The sequence below is a fragment of the Bubalus bubalis genome, chromosome 17, assembly GCF_019923935.1.
Source record: "Bubalus bubalis isolate 160015118507 breed Murrah chromosome 17, NDDB_SH_1, whole genome shotgun sequence".
Taxonomy (NCBI): Eukaryota; Metazoa; Chordata; class Mammalia; order Artiodactyla; family Bovidae; genus Bubalus; species Bubalus bubalis.
In genome coordinates, this window is record NC_059173.1 from 20,279,707 (window position 1) to 20,301,820 (window position 22,114).

At 45.1% G+C, this 22,114-nt stretch overlaps 2 protein-coding genes across 27 annotated transcripts in view; both read right to left on the reverse strand.

Moving 5' to 3' along the window:
- Positions 1-7,617, reverse strand: part of PITPNM2 (phosphatidylinositol transfer protein membrane associated 2) — a 159,753-nt gene extending 152,136 nt beyond the window's left edge. For 5 of the 15 annotated variants that reach the window (XM_025267755.3, XM_025267753.3, XM_025267751.3 and 2 more), the window contains exon 1: positions 7,528-7,546. Coding sequence is in view for 6 of the 15 variants with exons in the window: in XM_025267741.3 (XP_025123526.1) it covers positions 227-233 (7 nt within the window). In the remaining 9 variants the exon portion in view is untranslated. Of the gene's footprint in view, positions 1-226; positions 470-5,991; positions 6,396-6,645; positions 6,777-7,527 lie in introns of those variants that run through there. The other 10 variants (XM_025267749.3, XM_025267740.3, XM_025267754.3 and 7 more) reach the window with 8 other exon arrangements.
- A 4,204-nt stretch (positions 7,618-11,821) lies between these two features.
- The window catches only part of MPHOSPH9 (M-phase phosphoprotein 9), a 52,315-nt gene continuing 42,022 nt past the window's right edge, over positions 11,822-22,114 (reverse strand). For 9 of the 12 annotated variants that reach the window (XM_044930260.2, XM_006041421.4, XM_006041419.4 and 6 more), the window contains 8 exons: positions 21,790-21,915; positions 20,494-20,666; positions 19,198-19,344; positions 18,288-18,408; positions 17,376-17,479; positions 16,455-16,702; positions 16,081-16,149; positions 11,822-12,325 (listed from right to left, as the gene is read on the reverse strand). In XM_044930260.2, coding sequence (XP_044786195.2) covers positions 12,224-12,325; positions 16,081-16,149; positions 16,455-16,702; positions 17,376-17,479; positions 18,288-18,408; positions 19,198-19,344; positions 20,494-20,666; positions 21,790-21,915 — 1,090 coding nt within the window. In that variant the 3' untranslated portion in view covers positions 11,822-12,223. Of the gene's footprint in view, positions 12,326-16,080; positions 16,150-16,454; positions 16,703-17,375; positions 17,480-18,287; positions 18,409-19,197; positions 19,345-20,493; positions 20,667-21,789; positions 21,916-22,114 lie in introns of those variants that run through there. The other 3 variants (XM_006041420.4, XM_025267763.3, XM_006041422.4) reach the window with 3 other exon arrangements.

A 22,114-nucleotide genomic window follows, 5' to 3' on the forward strand; every position in this document is an offset into this window, starting at 1 on the left:
GCTCCTCCCAGCAAAGACCAGTTCTGTTAGATGTGAGGTTGCCCACATCTTCTGGTGTGCTGGAACATGGGACCTCCTGTTTGCAGGCTGTGGAAAGGGGAAATGGGCACCCTTCTGGAAGGGGTACAGGAGGGCGAGGGGGGAAACCTACGTCCAGATATTTCTCCTTCTTCTGGCACCCAGGACGGAGCAAACACAAGAAGCTTCGGTCCCAGCCTTTACTCACCAAGCATCACTGAGCGTCGCCGAGGAGTCCAGGTGGCACTAGTAGTATAGAATCCACCTGCCAAAGCAGGAAACTCGGCTTCGATCCCGGGTCAGGAAGATCCGCTGGAGGAGGCAATGGCAGCCCACTCTAGCATTCTTGCCTGGAGAATCCCAGGGACAGAGGAGCCTGGAGGGCTACAGTCCTTGGGGCGGCAAAGAACTGAACTCAGCTGAGCACACGTGAGGAGCCCTGTTCTGGATGCTGCAGACACAACGACAAAGACAGCAGATGAGGTCTGTGCCTGGGAATGGGAGGACTGTGGCCACGGAGAGGAAGGCTCTCACAACAAACGCGATAGGAGCTCAGGGAAAAGAACGACACTTGGGATCAGCCAGGGGTGGGTGCAAGTGTTGGCCGGGCCCCAGCTACTCACACAAGCTGCATCAGGTCCTTCACCTCTCTGAGCCTGTTTCCTTTCTGTTAAATGTGGCAACAGTCCCTCCTTATCACTCAGGAATGCTGTGTTGTGGAACTACTTTGCATAAACAGTCGGTACCCATTATTCACAGATTTCGTAGTATTTACGGCCCCTCCTATCTGGCTACAGTTTTACCTGTAACTCAGAAACTGAGGAGCGCAGTGCTTACTCGGTCTTTTGCAGACGTGCACAGAGCAGGGAAAAACTGAGTCACCCTGACTGCCTGAGCCCTGCAGAGGTCAAACAAGGCGGCCCCTGCCTTTCAGTTCAAACTGTCAACAAGTATCCTCTCCGTGGTCTGTTTAGTGCCACGGTTTTCACACTTCTGTACTTTTTGTTAGCGATTTAACATGGCCCCAAGCATGAGGCTGAAGCGCTGTCTGGTGCTCAGAGCTGGGGAAAACCATGATGCGCCTTATGGAGAAAACATGTGTGTTAGAGGATCTTCACTCAGGCATCGAGTGATGGTGCTGTTGGCTGAGTTCAATTTGATGAATCAACTGTTGTTGCTGTTTAGTCACTAAGTCATGTTTCTTTTGCGACCCCATGAACTGTAGCCCACCAGGCTCCTCTGTCCTGGATTTCCCAGGCAAGAATACTGGGTGCGTTGTCATTTCCTCCTCCAGGGGATCTTCCCGACCCAGGGATCGAACCTGCATCTCCTGAACTGGCTGACAGGCGGATTCTTTTCCACTCAGCCACCAGGGAAGCCCAATGAATCAGTAACATATATTAAGTAAGAAACACACACAAAAAGAGTTTTCTATTGGTCAGGGGACAAACGTTGTGGCCAGAGGCTGGCAGGAACCTAACTCTGAATTTCCCCAAAGAGCAGAACTGCCAGAACTGGACCTGGACTGTGTGCACACGTGACCTGGGATGTATTATATTACACTTGAAGACCTTCTGCCCTGCTGGGCCACCGCCCCACGCAGCTGAAGGTTGACATGTCCACACCCATCCGGTCAGCATTACCATGGGATGGGAATCAGCCTTGGGATCCCCAAGTCCTCGGGCTTCTTTTAATAACTCTCTGTCTTTCCCCTGTACCACCAACTCCCCACACCATCCCATAAAAGGGAAATGGGACTATGGGGTGAGGGCTCTCGGAGGAAAAGCTTTGAGAAAGATGCCGTATTTCAGCAAAAAGAGGGTGTGAAACTGCTTTCTCTCTTTAAAAAAAAAATTCATTTTTTTTTTACAATGAGGACTTAAAAAAAAAAAAACTTATGTGGCTGTGCATGCAGCATGTGCACCTGTGGCATGCAGGATCTAGTTCCCTGATCAGGGATCAAACCCTGGCCCCCTGCATCGGGAGCTTGGAGTCTTAAGCCCTGGACCACCAGGGAAGTCTCGAAACTGCTTTCTCAATGTTCTTCCCCAAGCCGTTTGCTTGGGTTTGATTTGTTTGCTGCCGGAACCCTGCCTGTTGGTTAATCTGGTTTCTCTCCTCTGGCAAGGGCAGTTGTTAATATGAGTAACTGAAGCGAATGCCAGCCCTCCTCTCCAACAGGGCTCTTTCTGCCTTTGGTCATGACGATTTTGCAGGACTTTCTCTTGGTGTTCACCAGCCTGGAAGTGAGGAAGGCAGTACCCCTGTACCTACTTTACAGGAACAAAGGACCGATGTACAGGGCTGCTGCCTGTCGTCAACCCCCGCCAGTAACAAGAGCCCGCACCGAGCTGGGAATTAGGGACCTGGGTTCCAGGTTTTGGGGCAGGTCTTGGGCAAGTCACTTCTCTTCTCTGGCATCACTCATCCTTAACGGGGCACAGTCCTCAAGGCTCCAGTGTTCCCAGAGTCTCCTGCAAGGCTGGAGAAGACCTGAAAAGGCACCACCAATCTTGCCATTTTCTCTCCTTTTCCACAGGAAACTTTTCTGGAAGGGCCCTGGTGATAACCATAGATTTGAAACTCTAAATTCTACACACCTTTCCAGGTGCTGTGACTATCAAAACTCCACCCATTCTTCAAGGCCGCCTTCAAATCCCACCTCTTCCAGGAAGTCAACTCTGACCGCCTTACCCAGAAAGGGCGTCTCCTCCTCTGAACCCTGCCTGCTGTTTAAGCCACAGCATGCCCTGTGTTACCTGTGGGGCGAATCACCCTAACCACACCGTGAGTCGAAGTTTTACGTTCAATGTTACTTATTATATTCAACTCTTTATATGTCCAGTTTTCCAGAAACCCTTTGTGATGACTGATAAAGGTAGATTTACACATATGTATATATACGCACATAGACAGTAAAGTAGAAATTAGTATGCTGACTATGAGAGTGAGTGAATATAGCCTGTACATGAATATGTTGCGTTGTCCGTCCAGCGTCCTGGAAGCCAGGGAAGAGGAGGTGACATGAATCAGTCAGAAATACAGTGCAGGTGGAATGAGCAGAGTCCAGCAGAACTGGGTAGAAACCTGCAGAGCCTTTGGACAAGTGGGTTGACCTCTCTGTGTCTCAGCTTCTTTCTCTGGGAGAAAGGAGGGCAAACACCACCTCACTGGCAGGGTGCATGGGGCAGCCTTGTGCACGCTGTACATGCAGTACACATACCAAACATGTTTTCCCCCCATCTTCCTTCCCATGATCAGAGGAAGCAAACTACTTTCCCTGCACACAGGGGAGGCAAAGCGTCTAAATTCTAAAATCAATTTTTCATACACGCTCTAAGAAGACTTGAGCAGAGAGGGAGCAATGCCCCTTGTTCATTACCGCGGGCTTTAGAGCAGAGCGGACAAGGATTTGCCATGGCTGCCACGGCACTACTTGGTAACATTCTGGGTACCTCGTGAAAGCCTAATAAACACTGATGGAAGGATGCAGAGAGAAGTCATTTGAAGACCACTTAGCGGGGCTTCACTGGTGGTCCAGTGGTTAAGAATCTGCCTGCCAGTGCAGGGGACATGGGTTCGATCTCTGATCCAGGAGGATCCCACATGCCCTGGAGCAACTGAGCCCGTGCGCCAAAACTACTGAGCCTATGTGCAACAACTACTGAAGTGCGAATGCTCTAGAGCCTGTGCTCGGCAACAAGAGAAGCCACCGCAATGAGAAGCCCACAAACGGCAACGAGAGAGCAGCCCCCCACTCACCACAACTAGAAAGAAGTCCACACAGCAACGAAGACCCAGGACAGCCAAAAATAAAATAAATAAATAATTTTTTAAACCTTCATTATTAAAAACAAATAAAAGACCACTTAGCTACATTGGTGTCCGGTGGCAGGGGGTCCTGGTGGGCAGGTTTCGGGAGGTCTGTCCACAAGGCTGAGAAGGGGTGGGAAGGGGCCTGGAAGCATGTGAATGCTCACTCAGGATGGCTCACCTTTCCTGCCCATGGCTAAGGACACAGGCATGAGATCACTGGCCTTCCACAACGGAGCATACACTCCCCCACCCTCTACTCCATTGTCTTTTCCAAAAGCAGCCAAGCAGAGATCTCGAAACACCAGAAGTTTCCGCTTCTAATCTCTACAGATGAATGGCACCGTTCTCCATGACTGGCTCTTCTCAGAGACCAAGCTGGAAAGCCTGAACGGGATGGGATGGTGAGAACATCTGCCTGCTTTCATTTCATTTATGTATTTTTTTTCTTTGGCTGAACCTCACGGTTTGCAGAACATCCCCAACCAGGGATTGAACCCGAGCCCCCTACTGTGGAAACAGAGTCTTGGGCACTGGAGCACCAGGGAAGTCCCCGTCTGCCTGGTTTTAAAACAGGCCTCTAGATAGGGAGGAAGGCAAAGTTGGGTCCCTGTGAGACAGAATGTATAGTCAACTGGAACAAGGGCTCTCAGCTTCTCACCTTTATCCCACAGACCTTTTCCCTAGAGCCTCCCATGTGCCAGGCACGGGAGAGGCAGAGAAATGAGATTTAGGGCCAACCCCTGCTCCCCTAGGAGCTCAGTCTAGCAGGGAGGCACAGGATAACATTCAACTGCCATTCTTCGTGGTAAGTTGAATTAGCATGGGGCACAAAGGTGGAGGTAATGGACTCCACCTGGGAAGGCCAGTGAAGACAAGCCTGGATCTCTGTAACGAACAGTCAAAAAGGCAGAGGATGCAGGGCCCAAATCCTGTAGGGCCTCATAGAAGCAGAGGAATTTTCTTTCAGATTCCATAAGGAAGGACCAACCAAAATCAAGAGAAACCTGGTAACTTAGTTAGAGACGTTATGGGAGGGCCAGGCCTGGAACCTTGAATCCCAGTCTGGTTCTCTACTGCCTCCCATGTCCGATGAGTGTGGAAGGCCAAAGAGAGAAGTCCATTCCACACTCAGGGCCCAGAGAGCTCACAGTCTGTGCCTGGACATCCTCATAGCAGAGCGTGTACTGTCCTAGTCATTTGGCAAGTCACTCCCTACAAGAAAAACAGCCCTTCCTAACTCATGGTGTTTCTCTCTGCAAAGAAAGAGGGCTGGGAGTCTCTTCCAATCGCCAGCGAAGAATTTAACAGGGACAGTCCAGGAGTCAGATAAGCGAGGGTCCCGGAGCTAAGCTGGGGCGGGGGGGGGACTTCTACTCCATCCAGACACTGATGCTGACAGTGCCCAGGATGCTGACCCAGGGCAGGCCCAGGGATGACTCGAACCCCACCTCCATCCTCCAGGAGCTGCCAATCCCGCAGGGGAGATAAGCCAGACACAAAAGTAACTATAAAACAAGGCAGGTGGTGATAAGAGTCACACGAGAGACCCAGATAAGGTGCAATGGGAGTTCAGAGCAGAGATGAGTCACACTGGGGGCTTGGCCATGGGGAAGACTCAAATGAAGGGGAGCATTCCCTTCAGAAAGGAGGGAGGGGTCTAGCCTGCCACCCCAATGGCTCCCTGGTGGGGATTGGGGAGAGAGCTAGCAGTGGACAGAGAAAGATGCTCAAAGGAGGTCCCCTCTGAAGAACTCTGATTCTAGAGGGGAGGGGGTGGGCAGGCCTGAGACTTTCTGCCCTACCCCATATTTCAGAGGTAGGGACAGGAATGTAGGATGAGGAATCCAGAATTTATGTAGGGGGCAGCAAATGGGTTGAAAGGGGATAGAGCTAGAAGATTTGCCTTGAAATGACATTTACCTAGCAAACACACTCTATTTACTCAGAACGTCCATCTGAGGTTACCCTAAGGGAGAATTAGCTGCACGTTATGGGGGAGGGGGGACTCAAGAGTTTTCCCCTCCCCAAGTCACCCAGCGGCCCTGCACGCCCCCCGCCCCCCACCCCATAAGAAAGGCTGAGAGGGATAGGAAAGCAGATGGCTGCTCAGACACAGAGCTGGCACCGCAGGTTTTACAACAGGAAAGGGCGACTCACGGGATGGAGATTGGCCAGATTTTTTCCTCCAGCGAGGGGGACAACCAGGAGCACTTCTTCCAAGTCCTGGCCCCCTCTCTCTGAGGGCCACACCCCACGCTTAGGCCCCGGGTTACACCCCCAGGCAGGCCAGGGCTGGAGGAGGAGAGAAGCGCAGAGGGCTGGACGGAGGGCTGTGGCCACCACTTCCTCCCGACCCCTCGGTCAGGCGCGCGGGCCGGCCGGGGAAGGCCCAGCACCGCACACACACCTGCCCCTGGGCCGCCGCGACACTTGTCACTGGGGGAGGGGAGCCCTCCGCGCCCCAGCCGGAACCGACAGAAATTCAGAATTAGCATTGGGCCCCCCACCCCCCGAATCCGGAGAGCCAGTGCTTGGGGTAGGGGGGTCGGGTGCCGGGCTGGGGGCGGATTTCCTCAGCCCCGGGTCCCGGCGCGCCACACCCTCCTCGCAGCGCGGGGCGGGGGGCCCGGGTCTCCCACTTTTCCCCGCACCGGCCAGGAGGGCGGGCCGGGGCCTCCGGGAGCCGCCGCCCTCCCGGCCGGTGCGGGGTGGGGGGTCCCCGCCCCGAGCCCGCCCCCACTGGGGTTCGCTGCGGGCCTGAGGAGGGGGCCCAGCCGCGCCGCCTTCCGGCCGGGCCGCCGAGACACTCACCCCGCTCTGCACGGCGCTGCTCCGTCCTCTTCGTCCGCGCTGGGCCGCCGTCGCCTCACGCGGCCCGGGAGACTCCGGCCCGGTGGCCCCAGCCCGGCCGGCTGCGCCCCGCGGCTCCACGCGCCGCCGCCGCCGCCAGCTGGCCCCGGGCGAGCGGCCGGGCTCCCGCGGGCATGCTCCCAGATCGTCGGCTGGCGGGCGGCGAGCGGGCGCACGTGCGGGCCGCCTCGGGTCTAGGCGCTCGGAGCGCGGGCCGCGGGCGGGGATGGAGGCGGCGGCCGGCGAGGCGCGGGGCCGGGCGCTCCCGCGGACCGACCTGACAGCTCTACACGGCGGCAGCGCCGTGCCCCGCGCGCCTCAGCGGCCGCTGCTGCCCGTCCGCGCCGGGCCCGCCTCGCATTCCCTCACTCGGCGGTGGGCCTGCGCCTCCGTCAGGCCACGCGCGGAGCCGCCCGCCGCCTCCGCCCGCCCGCCCGCCGCAAGGGCCAGCCTCCGCCCGGAGAAACCCCGACAAACTTGGCCCCGCTCGGGCGTCAGGTCTGCGCTCGCCCGGGCGACCCCCGCAAAGGCCTGGAGGTCACTTCCATGAGGGGAGGCCCCGGCCCACAACCTCTTGGCCCTTTTAACACTGTGAGCCTCACTTGCCAGGAGACACTCCCCCCGCCACCCCCCCACCCCCAACAATACGAGGGGAAAGGAATGAGCAGATTTACAGAAAAGAAAAAAGCGAAAAGAAAAATCGAGTCCTTTGGGAGTATAATGACAGAATCAGGGGGAACGAGCTGCGGAAAACTAAGGCAGGCATTTGGAATGTGTGGGCAAACCAAAGGTAGTCAGTGGAAGTCCAGACCTTGACACCTGGTGCTTTTATCCGTTACCAACCTGATTTGTAGAAATAGAGGCAACCAGGGGTTCTCTCCTCAGGACACCAAATATGGTCTGGACTGAAAAATGAAAATGCTCTTTGGCAATCAGAAGGCGTGGCAGTAATAGTAGCCAGAGGGTAAGTTCTAGGCCCCTGACCTCAAGAAGGAACTGGCAGAGGATCAGAAATAGCTTCATCTTGATATTCCAACCAGACTGGACACTCCAGTTGAACCAAGAGGGTACTGAGTGATATTTAAATCATGAAGTATATATTTAGATTAAGCAAGGAAGGCCTTGTCAAGATTTGAAATAACTGAATTAAACAGGGCACACCCCCAACCTAGGAGTAGTTTACTTATCACTAAGTATCACTTTCTCAGGTTGAAAGGAGCCAGGGAGCGCTTCCCCTTGGGAGGGCAAGTGTAAGGTGACGTTAAAAGCAGCCCAAGATGAGTTCAGATCAAGTCAAAGAGAGTACAACCCAGACCAAAGGCTATCCCATCTCCTTGGACACTGAATGGGCCAACTCCTTCCCTCCACCAAGAGGCATCCTAAGAGCCAGTCAAGTTTTCCAGCCCCAGCTGCTGTTGAGTCGGCCAGGGATTGAGTCATCATCTGTCTCCTGCACAGGCGTCCTCCTTGCCTGAGGATCTGTGGAAGCCAAAATGAGCGACAGGTCCTTTCACTGCTACTTCTGCCTTGACCTTTTTTTTTTTTTTTTTTTACCTTTATCAAAAAAGTAACGTTTTCAGAGCATATAGATTTCGGGAGTGAGGCTCTCTGCCTGTAGGCCAGTCAGAACAGAGCCCCTGGGCAGCTGCCCTTGTAACCCTGCAGTGCCTGCCCCCAAAACAGTAACTCAGAGGACTTAACACCATTAAAAACCAGAGCCCACAACTGGCCAGCAGGAATAAATACACTGATAGCACAGATGTTTGTATCCACAAATATTTATTCAATGCCTGTATGCAAAGAGATGGTCCCTGCTCTTGCGGAGCTTACAATTTCATCACTCCAGCATCTGACTAGATTTTAAAACTGCAACAAGGACTGGTCTTTATCTAATGTCAGTAGCACTACAGGAAGCAGATTTCTCACTGTATTGGTCATGGTTACAGTGAAATTGTGAATAAAGCATTATCTCTGAAGTCTGTCGTCACAGCAATGACATGGCATATAATGTCCAGCAAATGCAAAGTTATGGCTTGATTCCTCCTATTTGAGAGGAGCCTACTGAAATAGAACACAAATCAGAAAGGGAAAGCTTAGTAACACAGGTCCTAAGAATACTGGTGTAGTTTATTATTAAACTGCCACAGAACTCTTGGCAAGGCAGGAAATTATTTCCTGCAACATTGGTGCAATATAATTCATTTAATCAGACCTGCAAATTTCATAACCATGTACAATCACTTGTGATGGGTAAATACGATTTACCTTTGATTCCTAAAGGGCTCTAGACATGTATCGATATTTATTTTCTAAAGCTTCTTAAAGACTCACAGCACAAGTGGCACATTAAAATTTACTGAAAACTGCTTTTGAGATATCTAAAATTCAAAATGACAGAAATGTCTAACTTCTCAGAATTCAAATAGCATTCAGCCAAGCACCTGGCTTTTCCGAGTTAAAAAGGGGAACAAATTCTGGTTGCTTATCAAACTCCAAAAGCAAATCATAAACTTCATGTTAACTTTCAAACATTCAGTGGCATCCTCTTCCTTTGTGTGGTCCTGCTGCACAGGCCAGCAACTTTAGAAGTCTAATTATGGAACATTCAAAGGAGCAATTATTTTTATTACATTGGCAATACTTTTTTTTTTTTTTAGCAAAACAAGCTTATATCAAACAACTCCCAAGTCACATTTAAGATTGCAGGGTATCTGAACTTACTACAGAGGTCATCAATTACTCATGGAAAAAAAAAAAAAAAAAACCAGAGGGAAGCTCATTTAAACCCCGAGAAAGCTCATTTTTTGCAAAAAGATGGAGAGAACATCTTTGACCACCTAACGTATGTCAACCAGCCCAAGGCAGTTTTTAAGTCAATTGTTAGGGACATGGTCTACTTTTCTAAGAAAGCACTGAAATCACTACTTCAAAAGCCTATTTAATAACTCAGAATGAATCTGAAATGTACTACTGATTGAAAACTTAAGAGACACCAGGCACTTTGCATATAATCTCCCACAATGGAAGGAAGTTTCTTATCTTTACCTGGAGGAAAGCCTGAGCAGGGTGTGATCCAGGTCTGGCTCATCTGTCCCCTGTCCAGTTCCTGCAGTCCTAGTGTGGATTAGTAGCTATATCCACTTGGCACCTTCAAGCAGTCAAGCACATTCCTCCCTCAGGCGTTTCAGTGAAAGGAAGGTGGCAGGTCTGGGTGACAGGAGAGCAGTAACTCTATTTGAATTTTAAATGGCACTTCCTAGAAGTGGAAGATTCACTTAGTAAAAAAACCTAACTGCAGCCAGCAACTATAGTTTACCTCCCTGGGATATAACAGTTGCTTTTTAAGGTTGTCACCTTTCCAGCTTTTAGGCTGTTTTTAAATAGAGTAGTTGTACATTAAGCATTACCAAAAGGAAAGACGGTTGGAAGGATTTTCCTTGGTGTCCCTCTTCACAGCTATGGAGAGAAATGAATTTTTTTTTAAATTTCTGAAGTGACTGATACTTCCAGTTTATGACATGTCACAAATCAAATCACATGTTTCCCTGAGAGGCAAAGAAGACACTTTAATGGGGCTTAAATACTGGAATATGACTACTAAGAAGATAACTCCCTGGTAAGATAAAACTCTCATCTCTTCTGAAAGGGCAATTTCCTATTCTTTGGAATGTAACAGACTTTACAATAAAAGCAGGGAACAATGAAACAGGCTAACAATTTTCAAGTGAGTTTTTAATGTCATGTATAGGACCATATTAAAGGGAGCATCACCCGTCAAGTCAATCCCTTTATTAAGTTTTGACACAGCTATACTGGAGATTGATTAAAATGAACGTTTTCTTCACTAGGAGATTAAAAAGAAAGAAAGAAAAAAAAAAAGACTAGAAAAAAATACCAGGAGTAAGGCACTTGATTCTGATGAGTAACTCTGATTAGCCAGAGGTCTTCAACAGGTTGCAGGAGGTGAGAGTAAAGGTTTGATTCATGGACAGGAAGGAGCAGGAGAGGCAGCTGTTAGCGGGTTCCCCTTGCTGAGAAGCCCCCACAACGCTGAGCAGGGAGCCTGAGGAGGGAACCAGGCCTGGAGCTCAGGCAGAGGAAGCTTTGGTGAAGGGTGCTCAAGGATACTCTGAGATCCCTGCTCGAAGGCATACATAGACCCTAGTGGAATATCCGGTGGCTTGGCTCGCCGAAACTACATGCTATTAAGAGCCGCAGGGAGGAGGAGAAAAAGCTCAAAAGTAAACAAACTTTAAAACCTGAATCAGTGGGAATTAGTGTTGAAAGTGTGGAATGAGTCTTGTTTATCAACACATACTGAGCTTGAGTGGGCACTGGGTTCTGACTGGCCACCAAAAGAGTGAGCAGCTGAGGAGCCCGGACCTTGACCAGCAGTCAGGACCTCTACCTGCCATACTTCTGGTCAGATCACAGCCTCCGACCTATGTGGAATTTCTGAGAGCAGGAGGCACTGCCAAGGCAGTGGGCTAGAGCCCCCCAGCAAGGCCAATCGAAAGGCACGGCGCTCTATCTAGACACATTACCTGTGCAGTAACAAGCAGCATAAGCTGCTCTGACCTCCACCTACTGTTCTTACAGCGGCTAGTATGGAAGTGTTTTTCTTCATTGGAGGGTGGGGGGATGGGGGGATGGTGGAGAGATGTTAAAAACATCTTCCTGACAATCTGACATCTGAGGCCGTGTACGCTGAGGAAACTGCTCTTACAACCTCACTGGGTGGTAGCCTGTATTTCATCAAAGCTTTTTATCATCTCAGTGTCAAAGGTGGGACACAAGTTACATTCAGAAAGACGGGCAGAAAGCTACAGCTCTCTGGCTGACTTTTTTCTGGAAAGTACTACATATATCACAAAATTAGAGATTTTTTCTAGCATTTTTCTTTCTTACAAATAAGAAAGCTTAAGGGAAACAGAATGAAATATTCTCACTTTCAGAGCTTTCCAATATTCCATTATTTCCAACATTTCCATTATTAACTCTAATGTTCACTCTAAGACACGTTTCAAACAGGAATTACATTACCATTTTTAAAAAAAACTTCAACATAGTTAAATCTAGGGTATGCTTTTTTTTTTTTTTTTGCATTCAGCATGTATTACTCTATCACTGTGGAAGCTCTTCTTAAGCATTTATTTAAAAAAACTAGAATCATATTCACAATGTAGAACAAGTTTATAAAATTGGTGTGCAAAGTTCATCGTAAAAGGATAACACTATGTTTAGAAACAAAGCTGCCTCCCCTGTTATATTTCTTTATTCTTGATATAAACAGGAGACATATACTATTTAAAAATAATACTTTTTAAATAGTAAAATATACAAGAGGTTCCTGAGCATAACAAAAATATCTTGAAAATATGTGGCTATCTGAAGTATAAAATAGCAAGTGTAAAGAATAGCATGATTGTAAAACTACGTTTGAAGGCTTAGAAACAGTATAAAATAGTTTGCCTTTTTTGAGTGCATAATTATACATTAGTGCAAACAAAAATGTCTCAAAATTTAATGACCACAAATCTCAAAGATTTGCAGAGGTGCGCAAAACATGGAATTTCTTTAACGTCATGCGAACAGAACCCAGCTCTCGATTAATCTCCTCCAAACGATCTTCCAAGGCTTCCTGGGCGAAAATAAAGGAAAAAACTTAATCAGAATTCTACCGAGTTCACCAATTCTATAAGTATCACCAAAATGACCTCTCTTTCAGCAAATGAGCAAGTTTAAACATCAAAATTAAATTTATTTTGGCTTTTATACAAATCTTTCTTTACATTATTTCATTTAAACTATAAACATAAATCAACTTTTCAACCATTCAAAGTAACTGCTGAACTTTAAGTATTCTCAATATGTTTGATACACTATGTGGAAATTATAGCAACAGCAACCCAGTTCTCTAGGAGAGAATTATTTGACTCCACTGAACTGAAAACAGTACAAGAGGAGTCCAGAAGGTTCTTCATACATTTCTCCAGAAAAAATGGACACATCTGACAGGTGCTGTAACCCACTTATATCAGATAACTTTCTTCTGACCAAAATTTATAGGTTAAAAAGGAAAAATGCTGGAGGAGAACTTTCCAAGAAACAAGAAATTGTACAATGAATCAGTGTAACAACTGCTATTTTAAAATAAACACTACTACTGTTAAACAGTACCTGAAATATATATTCACTACTTTTGGTATTTTATTCAGTACTAACTCCAATGGTATCCTGAAATAAAACCTAAAAATTTTCTCTTCAACACTTTCACTGTAAGAAATTAACAGTTCATTTTTAGAATATTCAGAAGATAGAAGAGCAAAAAGTAACAACCACTGTTCCTGTTTCCTGTTTTTTTATGTATATAGGAACATCATTTTAAGAAAACAAAATCAAACACTTCTTTAGAATGTTTTTCAATTTAACTTTTCTTGTTATGGAATATCCTTTATGAGATCATTTTAAATTAAATATATATTCTGAAACATGTCTCTACACATACCTAGAAATAATGCCTTAGGAATCATTCCCTCAAGTAAAAATGCTAGATCCAAAAAAATGTATAATTTTAAAGCTTTGGATACATGTCAAGCTGAATTCTAGGAAGTCTGTGACACTTTCTCCTTACTCAATGTTGAAGGATAAGCTTTTCCCTAGCCCAGGTATCATTGTTTTTTTGTTTGTTTTACACCTGCCAATGTAAGAGCTTAAAAATGATGCATGCACACGTGTGTGTGCTCAGCTGTGTCCAAGTCTTTACAACCCCATGGACTGTAGCCCACCAGGCTCCTCTGTCCATGGGATTCTCCAGGCAAGAATACTGGAGTGGGTTGTCATTTCCTTCTCCAGATTTTTCCCATCCAGGTATCAAATCCACGGCTCCTGTGGCTCCTCCACTGGCAGGCAGTTTCTTTACCACTGAGCCTCCTGGAAAGCCTTAAAAATTATGCTTTTGTTTAAATGTGTGTTTGTTTTTTTAACTCATTAGTGAGTTGGAGCATTTTTCATCTTTTTTTGCCCTTTTTTACTTATGAATCCTACACAAGCATCCTCAGCCCTTTTTTTTGTTGTTGTTGCCCTTGGTCTTCTTACTATATTGAAATGGCTTTGACATACATGACCAGAAACTAAGGCCCTTTAAAAGTCTTATTTTAAGAGCTTGTTGGGACTTCCCTGGTGGCTCAGTGGTAAAGAATCTGCCTGCCAATGAAGGAGATACGAGTTCGATCCCTGATCCAGGAAGATCCCACATGCTGCAAAGCAACTAAGCCAGTGTGCCACAACTATTGAGCCTGTGATCCAGAGCCAGGGAGCCACAACTACTGAGTCCACGTGCCACAACTACTGAAGTCCACACACTCTAGAGCCTGTGGTCCGCAACAAGAGAAGTCACCACAACGAGAAACCCACACACCACCACTAGAGAAAAGCAGGGAAGACCCAGCATAGCCAAAAATAAAAATAAATAAAATTATAAGGAGCTTGGGCCTCCCTGATAGCTCAGTTGGTAAAGAATCCAATCCCTGGGTCGGGAAGATCCACTGGAGAAGGGATAGGCTACCCACTCCAGGATTCGCAGGCTTTCCTTGTGGCTCAGCTGGTAAAGAATCCGCCTGCAATTCGGGAGACCTGGGTTCAATCCCTGGATTGGGAAGATCCCCTGGAGAAGGGAAAGGCTACCCACTCCAGTATTCTGGCCTGGAGAATCCCATGGACCAGTCAATGGGGTCGCAAAGAGTCGGAAACGACTGAGTGACTTTCACTTCACTTCATAAAGAGCTTAAAATCTTAAAATCATCATTATGTAAACATATGTAGACGTATATGGAACCAAATGTTTCAGATACATTTAGAATTAGAGAACCAACAAATTTTTCTTCTGCCTTCCCAATAAACGGCTTTATTTATTTACTTTTGGCTGCACCTTGTGACTGGAGGGATCTGGGACCAGGATCAAACCTGTGCCGCCTGCAGGGGAAATCACAGAGTCCTAATCACTGGGCCACCAGGAAATTTCTCAGTAAACTACTTAAAAATGAGTTTCATGTGTTGAGTCTTACCAATTATTGAATAAAAACTTTCAGAGCAACAAAGAAAATGAAAGAAAGTCAGAAAAAAAAGAGATGTAAAAGATAACAAAGAACCCATCCAGGATCTTCCTGGATTGGGGATCGAACTCATGTCTCCTTCACTGGCAGGCAGATTCTTTACCATTGAACCACCAGGGAAGTCCCAACAAGCTCTTAAAATAAGACTTTTAAAGGGCCTTAGTTTCTGGTCATGTATGTCAAAGCTGTTTCAATATAGTAAGAAGACAAAGGGCAACAATAACAAAAGGGCTGAGAATGCTTGTGTAGGATTCATAAGTACAAACCTAGAAAAAGACCTCTTCTGTGTGTCTCTCTTTCCTTCTGATATCACAGATCAATCTGAGAATGAACTTTTTCTGAAATTAAGGCTCTGAAAAGCCAAAGCATGCCATTATATGAGACACAGCATTCATGTGATGTTTAAAATGTTACAAAAAGATATTTAAAATGTCCCATGGCTTCATGCATTTTATTGATAATTCTCTTTGAAAAGCAACTAAAAGAAAGGCACACGGGTCATTTCACCTGCACCATCTCCTGCTCAATAATGGAATCACATCTCTCTTTTTAACCTCACATCTATCCCAGGTGCAAAGTGCCACTGTTTTACACGTTTACTAAATGGAAAGAGATTCAGAAATAATTTGCAGTTTGGAGAGGAAAAAACAAAACACAAAAAGAGAGATTTAATGTGAGAGCCTTAACAATGCAGAAATCTGTTAACAGACATCTTGCCATTTGCTCCCAAGTTAGTTTCTTGAAAACATGATGGCATGAATGCCTTTTTCTTGGAAGTATCAAGTAAAATCACTTTGTTCCTGAAAGCTAGCATCAAGTTATAAAATACGCTGTCATTACCAAACACTTCCCACAAAGGCTAAAAGTTCTGATCGACTGTTTCAGTGTGCCTAAAAACTGACATTAAAGAACCACTGTGGGGGCCGTGTGGACTTCCCTGGTGGCCCAGTGGTTAAGAATCCGCCTGCCAACGCAGGGGACATAGGTTTGATCCCTGGTCTGGGAACTAGGATCCCACATGCCTCAGGGCAACTAAACCCATGTGCCACAACTACTGAGCCCTCGCTCTAGAGCCCACACTCTGCAACAAGAGAAACCAGCGAAACAAGGAGCCCATGCACTACAACTAGAGAAAGCCCGCATACAGCCAACAAAAACCCTGCAGAGCCATAAATAAGTAAATAAATACTTTTTTAAAATTAGAGAAAAAAAATCCTCGTGGTTAAATGGAGCACTGACTAGCATCAGGCCTCCAAAGCAGATTCAAGCTAAGACATGTCACCTGATTTAATCTCGTCTGCAAAGTGACTCGTCCTCCAGTAGACGGCATTCGGCTTAGTGCTGCCTCAATCTGGTAACACACACAAAAAAACATTTAAATAAACATAGGGGAATTCTAATTACTGGCAAGGATGTTTATAACAGGATGGAAAGAAAAGACTTCAGCCTAGTATTTTCTTGTCCATCTCGACTTCACCTAAGTTCCCTCTGACACAATTAGTAACGACAGCTGGGTTCACATGCACTTCCAGTACAGCTTTGTATGGCATCATCAGTAACTTCCTGTGTTTGACTCAATAATTCCCTTCTGACTGTTCCTCAGGCATATGTACTAAGTTCAGACAAAGATTTAAAACTTTTTTTGTTTGTTTTTACCTGGTCTTTTTCTTTTGTAAGTTCATCAAAAAACCGTTCCGTTTCAGCTAGGGTCCTTATCTTTGCTGTATACTCAAAATTGTTACCCTGTGGTGCTATGGAGACGGGCTGACACTGTTCATAGCTTAATGACTTGTTCTTCTCCCAGGCTGGTCTCACAGAGACTTTCTTCGCTCCATCTGGCAATGGTTCGGGGGAAGAGCTATGATTAACATGGATGTCAGTGGCTTTTTCTGAGTATTTTTTTTCTGCCAGAGAGAAAAGAAATTTCTTCCTTATCAACTCTTCTCAGAGAGCATGTACATACTAAATATGCTACCCAACTTCACTTTCTGGAAATGGCTGCTACACAGTCAAAAAAACGTAATGAAAAGAAAATATGTAATCAATCATATATACTCAGCTTTTTCTCCTCAGAATTCTAAAAACCTTTCCCTTAGTCTGACAATCTTCACATCTCCCCTAAATAAACGTATGCAAACTTTCTGTAAACTTGAAGCAAAAAAAGTTTAAAAAATAAGCAACACATTTAGTGGACATATATCAACATTACAGAGTTAGCATTTTAAGGGCCTGCCCAAGCAATTTCATGTATATTATTTTATAACTTTATCTCAAACGCAAAGTACAATTGAGAAAAAGGAAAAAACATCCAAAGCCTAAGTTGTATATAAGTTACAGAACAGAAAAAACTGAACAATATGGCCCTGGTAATTAAACATTAACATCCCCTGACCTCAGTTTCCCAACTTTCCAATGAGGATAACACAAACAATATGAGCATCAAAAATACTTATTTTTAGAGGCCCTTGGGTAAAAAAAATTTAAGTGCAGGCTATAATGTCATCTAGAGCCTTGATGCCAGAAACTCACAAAATGAATGACTAAAACCATAATTAATAATTTTTTAGGAAAAGATACCTTCCAAGTCATGTAGAGGAAGAAACTGGAGTTGTTTCCTTGGATTGGAACGTTGTACAGTAGACACAGGAACAGTATCTAAATCATCCAAAAGTATATCAAATCTATTGAATGAAGCAAGTTACTTGTGAGAAAAAAATGTTAACCGATGTTCCCTATTCTCCACTAGACAGATGAGCTGGCATCCAAGTTAACTCACATATTTACATATTTTTTAAGAGAGAAAGGTGGTCATATATTTTTTAAAACTTAAATTTAAATAATATTTTCTAACACAAAACTATATTTACATGCCGGCGACTTAAAGCATTTACTGATACATGATCTCATCTGATCTTTGTTAATAAGCATATAAAATAAGCAGGTAGGCATTATTATCCCTGTTTTATAGAAGAGGAAACTGAGGTTCAATGTGCTTCATTAACTTTCCCCAACAGCCCGACAGAGCTGGGCCACCAGCTCTCGTGTCTTAGGCATCAGTGGTCATCTCCCACCACAGTACACACTGCAGACCACCCTTCAGAGAGAACAGCCTTCTCAGGAGCACAGGCAAACTGATGTTGAGTGCCAAGGCCATACCAGGACAGCCCACTTTCTTGTACAAATGGCCCCCAGTTTTCCTTATACCTTAAACCTTTTTAGGAAAACAAAGAATTATTCTATATCCAAAAGCTGGAAGGGGTTCTGAGGCAGTATTTAAATTTTATAGTAGCCAGTTTACATGGTTAAAAACAGTTTTCATGTATTATAGTACTTTTTTTATTTTTAGTAGGGCGTTTATTTAAATGATTTAAATCCACAGAATCCCCATTGACAACTGAAAAATTAGTGATAGCTAGATGTAAAAGTTGACGTTAAAAAAAAAAAATCAATTCTATACATATTTTATTCTCCAGTTTTTAGAGAACTTACCGAATCGGGCTGCTCTCGTTTTTGCTAAGTAGATGACTAAATCCTGGGGACAAATTTTCTTTAGGGGATCGCTTTGGACTATACGCCACGGTCACTGGTGTTAACATAATCTCTCTCTTTGCTACAGAGGAAAATGAAGAGGGGACAGTCTTTTCCTTCTATGTAGGGGCTATGTTGGCAGAACACAGAAAAGCACTGAAAGAAAAACTAACTGTAAAAAGAATACATTTTCACTGTAAAACTTTCTGAAAGATAAACAGGAGTATACAAAACTAAAACAACGCATACTTCTAACTATCTGGAGGAAACCACTGGCCACATTTTACTCTATCAGACTGTCGTTGCAGTGCTCTGTCTCAAAACTGGTTTTTCAGGATTTTAGAAGTCGACTGGAAATAAGATGGAAACACCAGTGCACCTATGAACAGTTCTAAGAGCACAGTCATATATGAATTTCTTCAGCTGCTTACGAAAATGGAAACTAAGGATACAGAAATCCAATGCTTGAGTTTAAAATCATACTTGCAACTGGCTAAAGAAAATGCTGAGTAACTTTAGGTAACTACATGGAAAAAAAAAAAAACAGCTTTATTTCAGGCTAGCTTAATTTGTTTGAACTAATGTTTAATTAGTCAGTCATCAAAATATTTGAGTTTGACTCAAAAACTGAAGTGGTATTAGTTGCAAAACATTTGTGGAACACACATAAAAATCTCACTTTGATAAACGGTGAGAATGTCTTCTGTTATGGTCATAGTAACTGTGCAATCAGACAGTTTGTTACTGAACAAGATGGCATTTAGAGATTCGGTGTTCAGAGCGCTGTACTAGGTGCTATGAAGAGCATAAGGGAAGCAGAAAGCATCAGTGTGTACAGCTCAGATGTCACTTAGAAACCTCTAACCCTTACTTGGAGTACTCGATTTACGATTTGAAGGTGGCAAAGATGATGATCTCTGTGAAGCAGAATTAAACCTCTTTTGTCTTTGCTGGGCACCTTTCTCTGGGGACCGACTTGCATTGACTGAAGAGTCAGCTGGCCGAGGATTCACCAATTCTGTAACAGAAAAATGTAAAAAACAAAACTAGCTTCAGTTATCTGCCTTCATCAGCAGATGGTTACACAAAGCAAGCAATTCTTCTATCTATATTATAATGATTATTTGCAAATGCACCACATTACAATGAAAACGCTTGATGAAAAAAAATGTGGGAGTTTTTAATGAATTCATTCTGGTTCTCTGTTTACAACTGGCATTCAAGGTGATTTTTCAAGACAGCTTATTTTTAGAAAACAGGTCACTAATTTATTTACTAGGAGATACTGCTTAGGAAATGCAACGCTGAAGATCTTAATGATGTGATTAGCAGGCCTGACCAAATAAGTGCCAGAGAAAGAACAAGTGCCTGGACCTGTGAAACACACTTCAAGTATTAAACATACTTCTTGGGCTTCCCTGGAGGCTCAGTGGTAAATAATCTGCCTGCCAATGCAGGAGACACGGGTTCAATCCCTGATCTGGGAAGATCCCACATGCTGTAGAGCAAATAAGCTTGAGTGCCTTAACTATAGCCTGATATAGAGCCCAGGAGCTCTAACGACTGAGCCCGCCTGCTGCAACCACTGAAGCCCACACACGCTAGAGCCTGTTCTCCACAAGAGAAGCCACTGCAGTGAGAAGAGTAGCCACAACAAAGAGTAAGCCCTGCTGGCAGCAACTAGAAAGAAGCCCGTGTGGCAACTAAGACCCAGCACAGCCAAAAATAAACAAATAAAATCATTAAAAAATAAACAGACTTCTTGTCCTACTGACAGATGCTCAGTAAGCAAGAAAGGGAGCGTAGGAAATGTTATATCTCACTTTATGAACTCCAAATGCCTGCTGTAACTTTCTGATGTGTGTGAGTAAGACAAACTGAGGTAGAAAGTTTCAAATACTCTTAAGAATGTCACAGAAATCTTTAATAACAGAGACTAATATGTCATTTACTTTGTATAAAAGGTATGTATGTAACGACAATGATACATTAACAACTAGTGGATTCAACTGTCTGAAATAGGGCTGAAGCAGCAGGAAAATAAATTAAACTTTTTATTTGACTACTTGGGGCATTTCATTTTAAGAAGGTATATAGTCGGGGTAGAAAGGGGAGGAGATCTATGTATGCACCTGTATTCCTATCAGACAAGGAATAAAACACTTACTATTCGAGGTGTCCTCTTTCTCCGTCTGTGTGCCCCAATGTTTAAATACTTTTTCTTCATCAAGTTCTTTCAAAGCTTTCATGATTGGTGTGTCTAAAGTCTCTCTCTGCTTTTTTATCAATAAACTTGGTGAACTTCCAGGTGAAAGATCCTTTTCCAGAGAAGAATGGTACCTTAAATAGTAATTACAAGACACACAGTGCTATGACCTGAATATTTTCTGTCTCCCCAAAATTCTTATGTTGAATGAGATTCTTATGATGAATTCTTATTCTCAATGCGATGGTGTGTATGTCGGGGGCAGGGAGGTAGGGTCTTGAAGGTGATTAGGTTTTGATGATAACATGAGAGTAAAGCCCCTACGCTGGGGTTAATACCTTTATAAAAAGAGGAAGAGATATCTTGATCTCTCCCTCCGGAGACACATGCACCAAGGAAAGGCCACGTGAGGACAGAATCCAGCCCAGCCATGCTGGCACCCTGATCTCAGACTGCCCACCTCCAGAGCTGTAGAAAGTAACCGTTTGTTGCTTAAGCCACCCAGTCAAGGGTAATCTGTTGTAACAGCCTGAACTAAGATGGTTTACTGGGATTATTACTAGACTAGAGGAATAACATGAGGGTTGATAGTTATACACCACAATGAATACGTATGCTTTTCAATACAAATCAATAAAACTGAACCTGTTATATAAGACCATTGTTTCCCAATCCTTTTCACAGCCTAGTGCATGCTGTTGTTTAGTCGTGAAGTCATGTCTGTCTCTCTTGTGACCACATAGACTGTAGCCCACCAGGGTCCTCTGTCCATGGGATTTCCCAGGCAAGAACACTGGAGTACATTGCCACGCCCTTCTCCAGGGGATCTTCCTGACCCAGGGATCGAACCAGCATCTCCTGCATTAGCAGGTGGGTTCTTAACCACTGAGCCACCATGGAAGCACTCAGAGAAATATAATATTTATATGGCACTCTGGAGGAAATGAATGAGGTTGCTTCTGGGGGCTCTGGTGATCCATAGGGTGAGGATCAACCTCATGTCCTAACTGCAAGCCCATGCACATGGCACATGGCTATGCCAGGGGCACAAGTACAGAGGCTCTGCACCACCTCTGAAAGGAAAATTTCCTAAAAGCGCTAGCCTTTCAAAGTAAAAGAAAAATCAGATCCTCAAAATTAAGACATGAAAGGAATAAGGAGATGGCTCTTTAAACCTTCTTGAACTTCGAAAGGCAACTGAAATCTCTAAGAAAAGCTAAGAGTGCCTAAATGAGATCTTCGATGGAGCTGTCTCACCCAGGAAGGCAGGTCTCCTCCGGCTGGCTGTCCAGCTTGGTGTCCAGGGGCTGCCCAGTGAAGATGGAATGCTCCGCTCCCGGGATCAGCCACTTCCTCCGGCTGACGTCTGAGCCTGCCAGTGTGCTGCGAGGATGAGAAGTGTGCTCAGACGCTGCAAGGTCTGCGCTCTGGTTTAGACTGAGCACAGACAGCAAACAACCTGCTCTGAAATACTATTTCCACATTTACCCAGGGATTCAAAGAGTGCATAGAACAATCTTATCATTGTAGCTAGATGAACTCTATTTGAAGGTTTTCAGTTCCAACTGAATTGCTCTTCTTG